The sequence below is a fragment of the Lottia gigantea genome (assembly GCF_000327385.1).
Source record: "Lottia gigantea unplaced genomic scaffold LOTGIsca_111, whole genome shotgun sequence".
NCBI classification, from domain to species: Eukaryota; Metazoa; Mollusca; class Gastropoda; family Lottiidae; genus Lottia; species Lottia gigantea.
In genome coordinates, this window is record NW_008707025.1 from 658,543 (window position 1) to 673,205 (window position 14,663).

The 14,663-nt window shown below is 31.1% G+C and overlaps 1 protein-coding gene across 1 annotated transcript; it reads right to left on the bottom strand.

The window, feature by feature from the left end:
- Positions 1-1,681: 1,681 nt before the first annotated feature.
- LOTGIDRAFT_237580 (hypothetical protein) lies at positions 1,682-12,234 on the bottom strand. Its single transcript, XM_009047405.1, has 15 exons — positions 12,193-12,234; positions 11,424-11,491; positions 10,749-10,898; positions 10,082-10,168; positions 9,515-9,669; positions 9,103-9,163; positions 8,815-8,853; positions 8,197-8,321; positions 7,225-7,311; positions 6,415-6,510; positions 5,755-5,840; positions 5,149-5,345; positions 4,516-4,639; positions 3,975-4,086; positions 1,682-3,212 (listed from the first exon to the last, which is right to left on the bottom strand). Exons 2-15 carry the CDS (start codon positions 11,482-11,484, stop codon positions 3,039-3,041), a joined length of 1,554 nt encoding a protein of 517 aa, XP_009045653.1. The 5' UTR covers positions 11,485-11,491; positions 12,193-12,234; the 3' UTR covers positions 1,682-3,038.
- Between the last annotated feature and the right edge of the window lie 2,429 nt (positions 12,235-14,663).

Consider the following 14,663-nt stretch of genomic DNA (forward strand, 5'->3'; position numbering starts at 1 on the left):
AGATGAGCCAGAAACAACTGTTGCAGTTATGGAGAATTCTCCATCAGTTACCACAGAACGCCGGGATTCTCATTCTAGTATTGCTAAATCCATTTCTACTAGCATCGAGAAGCTTACCAAACCAATTGTACATGCCTTGGAGAGTGTCCATTATAAAGATAAGCAGGGTGATACCATTCCTTTGGTTGGCATGTCAGCTAGCTCATCCTCAGAAAGCAAGGGAAGCAACAAATCAAATGAACCAGCAGTGTTGACTATTGAATCTGATATGCCTACCAGTGGTTCCTCTGATAACAGATCAAAAAGAGCTGCAGTTGAAGGATATATGGATTACTTTTCCACTACAATTAAACCATCCAGTGAAGATTCCAAAAGTCCTGAATCACAAGACTCTTCAACTGCTGGTCCAAGGAGTGAATATTTTCTATAAATAGTTAAATTCTATTCTATAACAAGTATAACCTGTTTGATTTTAATCCAATTCCATTGATTTGTTAACTGATTTAAGTTTAATTTTCTTTTTGATTGTTAAATTACAACCATTTCATTTCTACAATTTTAATATTTGCAATTTAAACTAGAAAATTGTGGTTCTTTAAGCCAAGTGCAGACAACAGATTTTTTTTCTGTTGAAACTAAAAGGCTTGTGTTCAATTATTCATTAGCACGATGGACATTGTTCAAAAGAAAGAGTGCGTATGCTGCTTTGTCACATGACCTCAAGATCCAAGTATAGTTTTACTCCATGTGAGAGATATTGTGTATTGATATGGTGAGGATGGAAAATGATTTGTAAAAACATCCTTATTCAACTCATATGGCAGACGAAACATTTGTTAAGAATCTAAACAAGTTTGATTTTCAAACAAATGTTCCTTGAAACAGAAAACAATGTTTGTTGTGCACACAAAAGATATTCTCATGAAACAATATTTTGCATCATGCTTTACTCATTTCATTAGATCTGTTTTAGTAATCAATCTGAAACAGAATTTTTTTTTCAGAACTTCTATGTTAAATTGTCGTCATTGCATTCTTCCTATTTTCTGTCTATTGACGACAGCTGAGTATAGAAACGCTTCATTTTATTTGACTTGCAAAGACCAGATGTGAATGGTGCAAATCAATGCTAATATTATCCTCTATACACTAAAAAAGATTGTGAACAAAGAAAAAATGTTAAATGATATCTATTATTGCAGAAATTTACACTGTCATAGTTAAAATAGATTTTGTCTTCTGGAATGGATGGAATAATGTGCAATGATTGAAATCTTAATGAGAAATTAATCAAAAGATTGTGGTATTAAGATTAAAAGATTATATATGACGTTGATATTTTTGTTTAAATTCCAGAAAATTCTGTTTTGTCTTTAATGTCCTCTTCAATGAATCTTAACTCAAGGTAGATGTCTGGTAAAGGATATTGACTCTCTGACATTTGACCTGGCCTACCGGTCATGTATGGAAAATAAAGCCAAATCATTAGCCTTTGAACTGTGATTGTTTGCTGGCGTCCCAAGACCTTGACAAGTTCCATGTCCTTGACAGAATGGGCTTAATTTTCTTACAGACACCTGTGATATGTGTATGTCAACTATGTATTGATAGGGCAGTTTGCAAGAAAAAGTTCTTTTGGATGCCCTTCACAGGTTTTCTATCTTTGATGCAAAACAATAATTTCATACAAAATCAACTTTAATCAGTGAAAATTATGCATAAATAAATAACCATTGAAATCATACAAAAATAATAAACATTGACCTTAAATTCGAGGTAGCCTAAAACAGAAAAAAATAGTTAAGTGAAGTTGAAGGTAGCATCTACAAGGTTTGGAAAATTGAGATCAACCCACGTCACTTGTAAACTCAACTATAACTAACTGTCTCTGAAATTTAGTTTTATCTTGACGATTGAAATATGTAAAGTCATCAAGATAGAACTGAAATATTAGCTGCCTTTATCAATTTTTTAATTTGAATTAAAATTCAGTTATATACCAGCACACCACTTACAAGGCATGCTTTCTCAAATCACCATCTCTTCGAATATTTAACAGGCACAGGGCTACTAAACCATTCAATAAATTTTAAAAATATTTATGGAGCATAGTTATTTTCCATTATAGTCAAAACTTTGAAATATTATAATAGAACTTGAATCATACTGTTACTCAGAGTTTCACGCTATGCAATCTTCAGACAATTGATCCTATTTTCAGCCTGCGAGTAAAACTTATTCATTTAGTTTAAAACCTAATTTGATAAAAATATAGCTTCCACATCATGATATTCTCAAATCTGAACATTGACTTTTATACCAAATTACTGGGAGAAGATTTTCAGTAGCAAATTTACCATCCTTTACTCTAGATGTTTACAATTAATATTGATATCGGAGAAGAAATACAGGTTAAGGAAGGAAGTTACATATCATGTGAAAAGCATCATGTATTTTTGCTAAACATTTTACACATTTTACACATTTGTAAAATCTTTCTTACACTCATTGAAAAACCACTCTCAAATAAAAATGTTATTAAACATATTGAATATAAACCAAGTTGTTTGAGTGGACATTTACTGGACAATAAAATTAACTTGATTTTAGTGTTGCAGCTGCTAAAATTTTTCAAGCGCTAATCATTTCCCCAATAATTAAAGGGATTGTTAAGAGGTTTTCTAAACTTTTTTGCACCATTCCAATTATCAATTAAACGTCTGGGACTCTTGCATTTCCACAAAAAGTAAGTGTTTGATTGCAAAAGCGGCTATAAGTATTTTAGCGATAGTGATGTCCTAAAACGCTCAGTTTAAGTGGAATTGCAAAAACCACAGACATCTGATTGAAAATTGGAATGGTGTAAATCAGTACTATCAGTGTCCACTTTACTTATAGAATTGTTAAAAAACCTCTTTAAAATCCCTTAAAAGATCTTAACTATAATTTTATAAAACATATTCTTACTGCCTAATAGAAACTGATGTTTTTATTTGAATATCCAGAAACAATTTTGTCATGAAATTTTAGCACTTGTATTAAAATAAAGATGATGAACATCCACTGTGTCGTATAGATAATACCTCTTCATGAAATAAATAACATAACATAGAGATAAAGGCAATAAACAAAAAGAACATAAATAACTGTGTTCTCAATAACAATTGAACATGATTTTGTAATATTACATTATCTCTTTGTATTGTATCTAACTGTAAAAAAAAAAAAATTATAAGATTTAAAAGGTAGGCTAAAACTGGTAAATGATATTTCAGAATCTAAATGGATTTTCATGTGCATAAACTTCTTCACAATGATTTGATTGGATTTTACACCTGCAAATACAGCCTATCAGAGTCCTCGACAGAAACATTGTAAATACTACGGTTAATTGTTTACAGACATACTGTTAAGAGCTCTGATTGGCTGTATTTGCTAGCATACAATCCAATCAATCACTGCAATAACACACTTTCCATGATACAAGTGGTTTTTGATGTCAAGGCATTGGAGGCAGTTTGTAAATCTTGACATTGTGAAGATGGTATATCTTGGACATTTCTATTCTATTTGAAATGATTTCAGGCTTAATGATTTCAGGCTTACTGTCTATAGCACTTGATGTGTTTTTTTCAGTCCTTCCAACGAAATTTACTGATAGAAGAATCCTCATTAAAAACGTCAAAGGTATGTCCTATTACATGAAGGTGATAAATACACTTAAACTGGTACCTGTTGTGTTCGCTTATAGACTGCAGGATTTAGCGGGATTTAGCAAGACATCTTTTCAGCGGTGACATCTGGGAACCCCAATGACATTACTGTAGGTTATGAATTTTGACCAATCAATGCCAAGATGACAATAGCCCAAACCCATTCCTCGGTGCCAAGCTTTAGATAGAATGGGGGACCAGCTTAGGGTACGCTAATTTATTTTGAAAGTTTAAATAAAAACTGGTTTTAGATTTACTTACTTGTCTACTGATTTTAAGTAATCGTTGATCTGATGTCATGTTGATATTATCTATTTCTGATTTAAGATCTCCTATATCACCAGTATCACTAGTTGTCTGGGTACACCGTAACCTTAAACACAATCATATACCATATTCTTAGTTATAAATATCAAAAATACCCTCCCTTTCCTAATCATTATGTTAATGAGGCTTGCTATCTTATTAATTTGACAGATAAGCTTATTGAACAGGATAGACAGGTAAGTTTATAATATTAGCTTACAGTAGCAAAATGATATTCTGGATATTCTGAAATAGCTAAGGGGTTGGTGGACTGTTGATTTCTTCACGATTGGAATTCAAGGAAAGTTGGAATGTCAGGGTTCAGAACGCTTGTGTGCAGAAAAAATAGTTGGTGCACCAAAATTCAGAATGGCATAGGAAGATGGAAGATTTTTAAGTGACGTCTGCTTCCATACTTTTTGATTGGGTCCAGAATAAAGCACCAAAAAAATACTATTAAGAATTCAGAATTACTTTTGGGGCCATCTTTACCTACCTGTGTTCCATAATATTTTCTTTTCCAACCTTTTTCCATAAATCATTTATAGAGTCTGCTGTTTCATTAGTAACTTCCATGGCCATGATCAAAAATTTATCTTTAGCTATTGTACTACTGAAACCTTCAAATAACATAACACATTTATGCAAGGAAACAAAGGAGGTGTAGATAAGCAAAGCAAACCACAGAACATTAAGTTATCAGTATGAAGAAAGAATCAGAGTACGTGCCAAGCAATTCTACTGATAGAGATTAGATACGAGATATGTTCATACTTTATTCTTTTCTAAACCTAATTGGACTATTGAAGATGGACAATGCTTTGCAGTGTAAAATGAGGGAAATTTTGCAAGGACAGCAGAATAAGATTGCTCTTTTTCTATTTCAATTGTCGAGGGATCTTTAACATGCACAGCCTGTAGCACATGGGTCCTACAAAGGATTGACACTTTTGCCATTTTTGCCCCTCTGACACAGGGCATGTTGTTCAAATAAAAATAGAGTTTCAAATTCTACTTTCTGGGCTAATGAAAAATTCCAATAATCCTGAATTGATTCTAAAAAATTCTAGGAAAATTCCAATAATCCTGTAATGATTCTGATTGTATTGAAGAACTTGTTGATGCCTACCTGGTTGTAAATAGACATGAACCTCTGTACAAGAACCAGATCTTACCAGACCAGAACTGGGTCGAACACGATATTTTTCAGGAGAGGTAGTTTTAACTTTATAAGCTATAGAATAGGGTAATGTATTAGTTAGTGATATCACATCATAGCTTTCTTTACCATTCTCATCTACAACAAACTCTAACTCTTCTGCTGGGCTGAAATAAACAATGATTGACTGATCAATAAAATCTTGATAAAGTCTTCTTCATTAAGCTTATAAACCCTTTCGGGCATCAGCCATTTTGAATTGAGAATGAGGCTCATAGTCATAACACAAGTTACAAAGTCACTGCAGTGCCTCAAATCTCATTATTTAAATCAAATCTAATAATATTGTATTATAGAATTAGAATTGATTAAGCCATTTAATGATATCTTCAGATAAAGTTTACATTCACACATTTCTGAGAACTTCTGAGGGCTGTTTTAATGACAGGTTAAGGGGAAAACATAAGCTTACAGTAAGAGTGAGTTTGAAACGCCAAAGGTCACAAAAGGAAAAAAAAAAAATTAATCACATTTCTGTGGCAAAGTTAAGCAAAACAAATCAGCTGACAAGCTTACCTGATAGTCAAGAGTCTACCAATGAAAGAATTCTCATCTCTATTCTGTTTTTTAAAACTAGAACTGTATGTTCTACTGATAGTTGTCTGAAATAAAAGAAATAAATGAAAAACATTTTAATTATTTTTAAATATGGTAGATCTACCACGCAATTTAAAATACATGGTAACCATTGTCATAGATCATCTTTTTTTTGGACATAATTTCACAACTGGCATGTTATCTAAATAGATCAGTTATAACATAAAATTCCTAAATAAAATATTGTTGTCTTACTGGTCCAAGAAACTGAAGTCACACTTTGATCTATAGTACAGTACTAGTAGGTTTGGCTACTGAAAGTTGCTCAAGTCAAATGTTGCAAGATGCATTAATTTGTATGTCACAGGCACTTGTACCCTGCTGGCCAGCCCTGTGTCAGTGCCTTTTGACATTCTGTTGATAAGTCTAAGCCAGGCTAAGGAAGGTTAGACACACTTTGTGGACTTATTAGTCCAGGACTAGGAGTAGATTTGCTTATCTAACCACATCAATTTTAACATATATATAACATATGAAATTGGCCTTGGAACCTTGGCTAATCTTTGCCTACAGATATAATCTACTTTACTTGCATTCTGGAGTAAAGTTAAAAAAAATATAACCATTATAAAAACTGACCTTTCTAAAAATGGCATTGCTGTTTGTGTCCTGTTGTGAAATGCTGTCATTGCTCAAACTTTTATAAAGTTGGGAGTCTTGGTCGGCAAATGTCACCTGAAATATCAAATCAAAATTGAGAAATGATGATCACAATCAAGGCAGGATTGCAAAGATTCAAGGATAGCACCATTTTTAATCCCAAAATACTTACATTTTCCTCAGAAATCATGTTCCAAACAAAATCAATGTTTTGAAAACTCCACAATCATGCTTCAATTTAGCGGTTGCTATGTTGGACTATGACATCACAATTTGATGATGTCATAGGTTCTTTATGTAACTAAGGATGTGATTGACAGCTGATATTATTTTCATTCTCTTTGAAATAAAGCACCTGTTTAGAGTCTATTAATAACTAAGAATAAAATTTTTGTAATAAAAGTATTTAAAAAATGTTGCCATGGTTACCAACAGTTTTTAACCAAATTGTAGAATATACATTTTTCTCAATTATTAAGAAATATTTTTTGCTAAATGTAGGCCTACTCAAAAATGTTTTTAAATTTACTGTGCCAAGGATACAAAATAAATTCTTTTTCACCTTCTTTGTAAAAAATTGTCAGGAATTTTATTTCAAAAATTTTGAAGAATTTAGAAAAATTGATTTGCTATGGATACCTTTATTAATATTTAAATAAATAACACAGCAATTTTTTTTATATATTTTAAGCTAATTCCATCAAGATTGTAACAAACCTAAAACTGAGGGGAGGGTGCACACAGTATGGAATTAAAGTATTTATATAAAATATAAAATGTTAAAATTACCTTTTTTCGTGTCGAATTCAACAACATGGAATCAGCATCTCCTGCCTCTGTTACTGGCTCTGGTGGGTATTTATATACAAACTTATCCTAGTTAAAAAAAAAAAAAACAAATGTTTAAAAATTTCCAATATTTGCATATATTTACATTAGCTATTATTTCTTCCATTGGTTGAATACAAATTTGTGTGGAGTTTATATCACCATAAACGCCGTTGCTTCATCACCAAAACATCAGGCGTAGTAATTTTAACCAATGACATTGTTTTTCATTGACGTCATTGTATCAAATAGATGGTCTCCAATGTAAACAATCTTGTCAGTAGTCCCAAACGTTGAAATGTAAAGAAATAGCCCCTACTTAAATTCATATTGAAGTCTAATGCACATTTATTCAATTTTATATATTCAATTATATTTATTCAATTATTCAATTTTACTTATTCAACTATTCAATTTTATTTATTCAATTATTCAATATATTTATTCAATTATTCAATTTTACTTATTCAATTTTATTTATTCAATTATTCAATATATTTATTCAATTATTCAATTTTAATTATTCAATTTTATTTATTTAATTATTCAATTTTATTTATTCAATTTTATTTATTCAATCAATTTTATTTATTCAATTATTCAATTTTATTTATTCAATTTTATTAATTCAATTTTATTTATTCAATTATTCAATTTTATTTATTCAATTATTCAATTTTATTTATTCAATTATCCTAGAAAATGTGCAAATTTAAATTTTGATAAGGCACCTTGGGATCCTTACATCTGGAATTTCTGACAAATTGTGATATTTTATTGTTTATTCTGTAATGATGGCCTTCAAATTTGTCATTTCTGAACATTTCTTTCTCATTTGATTTTAGATGAACCAAATTTTATTCAGAAAACAAGCTTTTAATTCATTTGATAGGTAAATAGATGAATTATAATCCTTGCTATATATATACTTACAGTGCCTCCCATATGAGTTAATATCTGGTCTCTATTTATATACTCCTGTATATCACTCTTGGTAACAAATTTAATGACTTTCACTGCTTCTTGACTTAACCATGCTTTAATAACCTTCCATGCAGCTAAAATATTCATTAATGGAATAAGCATGTAATCCTGTTTCAATTGTAGACAAACTTAGTGTCTGAATTGAAGGTTGAGAAGTGATACAGACAGCTCGAATTAAGGTCTAATGATCCAGTCAAGAATTCATCACAACTATTTATGCATTCCATAGTTTGAATCTGTTTGAAAATATTCATTTTAGGGCATTATTCATTTCATCTTGTTTGATTTGTAGACAAACTGAAAGTCTGATTTAAATTTTCAAACAATATTTGACAACTTTATAATTCAGGTAGGTCTGTGAAAATTGTCTCTATTTATAAACAGCATATTTTGAGTGGCCCTCAGCAGAAAAAAAAATCGATTTCAATAACTGCCAAAGGCTTTCTTTTTATTCTTAAAGGTGGGTTGAGTATTTGAATCAAATCCTTTGCTCGAGCAGTAATATTTTTGTACACTTCATTTATTGAATAAGGATCTAGTGTTCATAAATAGAATTTGTTTACTTACCATTGAATATCCACGGCATTTCATAAATCAACATGTAAGCTAAAAAAAAAATACCATTATTGTTAAAGATATTAACAGTCTTATTAGTCTTTGTATGCCTATCAGAGGAATGCCAATGGAAGCTATAAGTTACTCAAATACACATACTAGAAATACCTCAGAAAGACTGAATTTTTTAGTTGATACATGCTGCTCAGGTATATATTGCGTTAGTGTGTGGCCTGTAAACCAGCCACTAGGGTTAAAAGGGTTAATGATTATAGTTTGTACAATAAGTCACATACTTACATAGGAATGTAGGAAAGTAATATTTAAAACATGTTATAATATACTTTATTAAATCCATATCCTGAAAAAATACCATTCCAAATACAATTTACAAATCTATCTATTATACAAAATAATAAAATTTATTATACAATTTACAATGTAATTTATAATATAATAGAACTTCTTTAGAATTTGTAATATAATTTCTAATACCATTTTGTAAAATAACTTTTAATACAATATATAGTATAACTTTCTATACAATTTTTTATATAACTTCTAATACACTTTGCATACAACTTGAATTATACATAAAATGTGACCTTCTAATTTAATCCGTAGTACATGTATAATAAAATTTAACCTATATTTCAAATCCAATTTTATTAAGTGCTACACTTGGTATATTGAAATAATAGATCAAACTCACTAGATTGGACAGACCAGCATCAGACATATCAAACAACACCACTATTCTAGAATGTCTGTCTTCTTTAAATGCATTGTCAATTGCATAACCTAGAAACTTCTTCACAAAAGGAAGTAGAGCTGCATCTTTTTTATGATGTCTGCACACAACATTTACTGAAATTGAAATAATATGTAAAGTACTTTATTAGACAAATTGACCATATTGCGAATTCATCTGATCAAAATATGGGGTTGCTCGATTGGTGAGTTCTGCCTGTTACGGATTCATGGAATCAACCAGAAGTTCAATAATACAAGAGATTTCGCATTCCACATGTGCTGAAAAAATAGTAGGTGCAGGAAGAATTCAAAATGGCCGATAAGAAAATAGATGGGAAAATTTTCATCGAGGCATTTCAAACTGTTCAATGGAGGGCAGAATTAATATAATTATGTTTTGATCTAATCGCATGTGAACCTGAAGCTAGATTTTCAGACTGAACAGAAATAAAGTGATGACTGCTGTAACAGATGGTAGAATTCAATTCAACACCATTGCTTTATTCCAAAATCATACAAGACTTACATATTCTATGACCATCTTTATCTTTGTTATGAAAATACACAGCTCCCTTTTCCCACATCCATTTGTCAAAGGTATCTTCATTTATGTCTGTAAGATAGATTAAATTCTCCTGCTTCAAAAGAAAAGTAGCAGCTTCCATATGATATGTTTATCCTCATGAATCATGTCCACAGATGTCTTGGCACAGATGTTATGGATCCCCAAAGATATACAATAAATTCTGGTGGAATCTTGCTCCTGGTATGACATATGTTCAACCATAGATAGTTCCAACCTGTTATTCTGTCACATGCTTAAAGGTCATAGTTTGCCATTTTTGGATACCTTCAAATACACCTCAAACTAGAAATTTCAGTTTCTTTTTCTGGTAGAATACCAAGAAAAGATAAGTTGTCATTTCTACTTTAAAACTTGTATAATTCTGTAAACATATGGATTTGAAAGTTCAAACTTCGACGATGAGCTGTGAAAACTATTAATGATTAGCTTAGCTAAAACATTCCCGTTTCTGAGACTGAAGTATGATTGGTCAATTAACGGTTTGCGAATGTGTCCCTTGATCATTCTCCTATAATTCAACAATGATATACCATAGGACTGTCTTCATACGATTCTAATAGGCTGATATTTCAATCAAAATTTTGATGTTTAAATCTCTTATACATACCATTCAATTTGATGTCATTTCTCCATTTTAAAGATTCATGAATCAAATCTTCTGGTGGAATATCATTACGTATATATGTAGTTACAAGATCATCATCAGATTTTATAGCTTCTAAATCACGACTATCATAAACTTCTTTCTTTATATTATCTACAATAGAAATAAGTTATATAGTTTCCAGATCACGACTATGACAAGCATCTTTCTTTATATTATCTACAATAGAAATAAGTTATATAGATTCCAGATCAGGTCATAAACTTCTTTCTTTATATTATCTACAATAGAAATAAGTTACATAGATTCCAGATCACGACTATCACAAACATCTTTCTTTATATTAACTACAATAAGTTATAGATTCCAGATCACAACTATCACAAACATCTTTTTTTTATATTAAGTACAATAGAAATAAGTTATATAGATTCCAGATCACGACTATGGCAAACATCTTTTTTTATATTATCTACAATCGTAATAAGTTATATAGATTCCAGATCACGACTATCACAAACATCTTTCTTTATATTAACAACAATAGAAAAAAGTTATATAGATTCCAGATCACGACTATCACAAACATATTTCTTTATATTATCTACAATAGAAATAGTTATAGATTCCAGCTTGATAACTTCTTAAATCAAAATTCTGTAAATATCATTATCCTACCTGCATATTTGGTCTCAAAATTAGTTCGAATAGTTTTAACTGTTGGTTCCTCTTTGGTCATTTTCAATCTATAAGGAAAGATATTCCTAAATAAGCTTACATTACATATTGTTATGGGCTGAATATTAGACAAAATATTTTAATTTTGTAATACAGTCAAGTAACCTAATTTCGTATGTCTGGAAATGATATATAATTTATATGTAGGACCTTGCGTGACCTCTGCATTTGCATGTTTTGATAAACATACGTTATCTCTATAACGTCATCCTGCAGTGTCGTCTGCTAGAATATATTCCAGTGAACAAAGTCAAGTGACAAACTAGTGGATTTCATGTTAGCAGAAAAATTCTATATTGGAACACAATGTAGGTCATATTCTTATTTTGTTTATATTTAATTAAGCAATAAATTACTCTTACATTTTACTGATCTTATTTGTCAGTCACTATTTCTTTTTTAAAAAATCATTGTTCTTTGAAGAAATTGTCTTTAGTTATAATGACTTGATATTTAAGATAAAATCTAAGAATTGATAATTACACCACTAGATATCCATACAACGTGTTTTTCTCGTGGAACTATTGCTCTGAAACCAAATGAATGAAGACATAAATCTACTTTCATTTTGTTTACATTCAGGTCAACAGTTTATTTGATGTAGGGTAAACCTACTATATTTTAGACAATTCCAATCCTCTACTTCGAGTAGAAAAAACGAAGTTAATTGTTTCATTATATACATGTACTATTATTATATTAACATTACCTCGCTTTAGTTTCTTCTCAGATGAATATAAAAATGTTTTTAGTCAAAATCCCGGAAGTCAACTGACATTGTCAAAGATCAGGTAGTGTTGTAAAACAAGATACGGATTTAGGAAATTTGCCTCTTAGGTTTGTAATGTAGGTAGATGACAAGTTAACGTTCGCTTCCAGCCAGGAGCATTTATAAGAGATGGTTGAATTTGAAACGTCACCAATTACAACTAGTTCTTGACTTGGTTTGGAAAATAATATTGTAGAGAAAAAAAATTACAATAGTATATTATCTAGAACCAAAGCTTAATTCCTTGAACGCTTTTAAGGCGATACGACATAAACAAATCGGCTCGAGTTATTTTCCACGTTTGACCAGATTTATGGCTTCTATTTGCCACGTTGAGAAATTGAAATTTAAACGAACTGAAATTTTCTCGATGATTTATTTACCGATGATTTTATTGTCGTCACCAATTATTTTAACGTGAAATATGATCAACGACAACTTTGACAACAAAAGCAGTTAACGCTTACCAAAGACAGAATACAGTAGGCCTATGAACAGAATGAATGTAAAATAGGCCTTAGCTTCCACTGAAATAGATGCATCACAATTTTCTAAAGCAAATTCATTGCGCTGTAGTAAGAAAAATTCACTGGGTAGGAACATGAAATTAGGAAGAAGGCAACTTGAGATGGTGGAGATGGGTATGTATACCTACCTTCAGTGTTGGGTGTTGGGAGCCGCCCACCCATGTCCGTCCGTCCACAATTGCTCGTAAACACTCTACAAGACACAATTCTTGACGGATTTTGACAATATGAACCCTATTGAAAATAAGAAGAATCGAAAAATATTTAGTATGAGTTATTGTCCTTGTTCTTGAAAACGCGTCCAATTTTTAGCCCGTAAACACTCTAGAAGACACAATTCTTGACAGATTTTGACGAAACTTGACATGAGTGTTTGTTATCACCCAAGGATAAACCCTATTGAAAATCAGAAAAACTGAAAAATATTTAGCATGAGTTATTGCCCTTGTTCTTGAAAACGCGTTCAATTTTTCATCTCGTTAACACTCTAGATCGGACAATTCTTGACGGATTTTGATTGGTGTGAGTGTTCGTAATCACCCAGGGATAAACTCTAATGAAAATCAGAAAAATCGAAAAATATTTAGTATGAGTTATTGCCCTTGTTCTTGTGGCATTGCAAGACCCACAGACTTCTGAATGAAATTTGCATGGTGCAAATTGATCCTTTCAGTGTCCCTGTAACACATAAAAAGTCAAAACATCTTTACAATCGTATTCATATTTAAAGTACAACAGTCTAGAAATTTCGACATAAAACATTAGGTAAATACATCGACATCAAAGGAAATTTTCTTAAAACAAAGATGATTTAATCTGATTTCTACAATCTGGAATCGATGAAAGCAATAGTAAATAGTAATGCATTTAAAACTTATACTTATATGGTTTTATTTTTGGCAAAGTTATTCAGGTTTTTCAATCCCTGGTTTTGCTTGAAAGGTTGCAAATAGTCGAATGAACAGGGGTGTTTTGGAACAAACCAAACAAATTACAAATATATTTAAAACAAATTACGATATTCAAAATGAAAAAGTAATTGACAATTACCAGCTTAACTATTGTTACCATTGTACAACACAACTCTTCTTCTCTCTTACATCTTACACCACAAAGAGGTTGACAGTCAAACGACACATTCAACAGACTGACAATTCCAATCTTATTAAAATTAGACCAAACTTTCGTTCCGATTACTTCAGTTAGGGTCTAACGGCAGCCCTCTTGAACTTTCGTCAAATTAACCTTTTGACCTAACTCAATGACGTCTGCGTTAACCATTTATATTTCCACCCTCTCATGCGGTGGCATTTTGTGATGCGGCGTTTATCAGTTTAGGACACAAGTTTAATTTTACGACCGTTCAAGAGGGCTGTCGTTAGACTTTAACTGAAGTGGCCATATCAAAAATATAAGCTAAAAAAAAGGTAACGAAAGTTTTAATTTAATTTTAATCAGACTGGACAAATTCGACATCAATGACTAGTTTCCCCAACTGAGTTACCTTAGTATTAAATCATTGTTAAATCAAGGAGACCATTTTGACTCACTACTTCCTTTTAAATCAAATTCTTAATGTTCGCTCATATTTGATGGCGAGCGTGTCCTGCCTTTTTGTGACAAGAATACGTCAAAGGTTCATTTCTTCATATTGCTAGTCTCACTTTGTACGTCTGTTATGCACTGACAAAACACAGCTCTGTATTTCTTCAAGACCTTTTTATTTATAATTAAGGACCAGAGAAGAAAAACGCCTTGAGATCCATTCAAAAAGACTGCCATATACTCCAAAATAAAAAAATCAAAGAAATTAGTCATCAATGAAACTGTCCAAAATACGCCAGTAACAACCGATAATTTCAAATAGATGTAAACATTATTTCT

Bases quoted from the DNA above. Each gene is read 5' to 3' on its own strand.
- LOTGIDRAFT_237580 (XM_009047405.1), bottom strand. From the start codon at position 11,484: ATGACCAAAGAGGAACCAACAGTTAAAACTATTCGAACTAATTTTGAG. The intron at 6,511-7,224 runs GTAATTTTAACA...TTGATATTTCAG, and splicing joins TGAATTCGACACGAAAAAAG to GTGACATTTGCCGACCAAGA. The intron at 5,841-6,414 runs GTCAGTTTTTAT...CTTTTATTTCAG, and splicing joins GCAATGCCATTTTTAGAAAG to ACAACTATCAGTAGAACATA.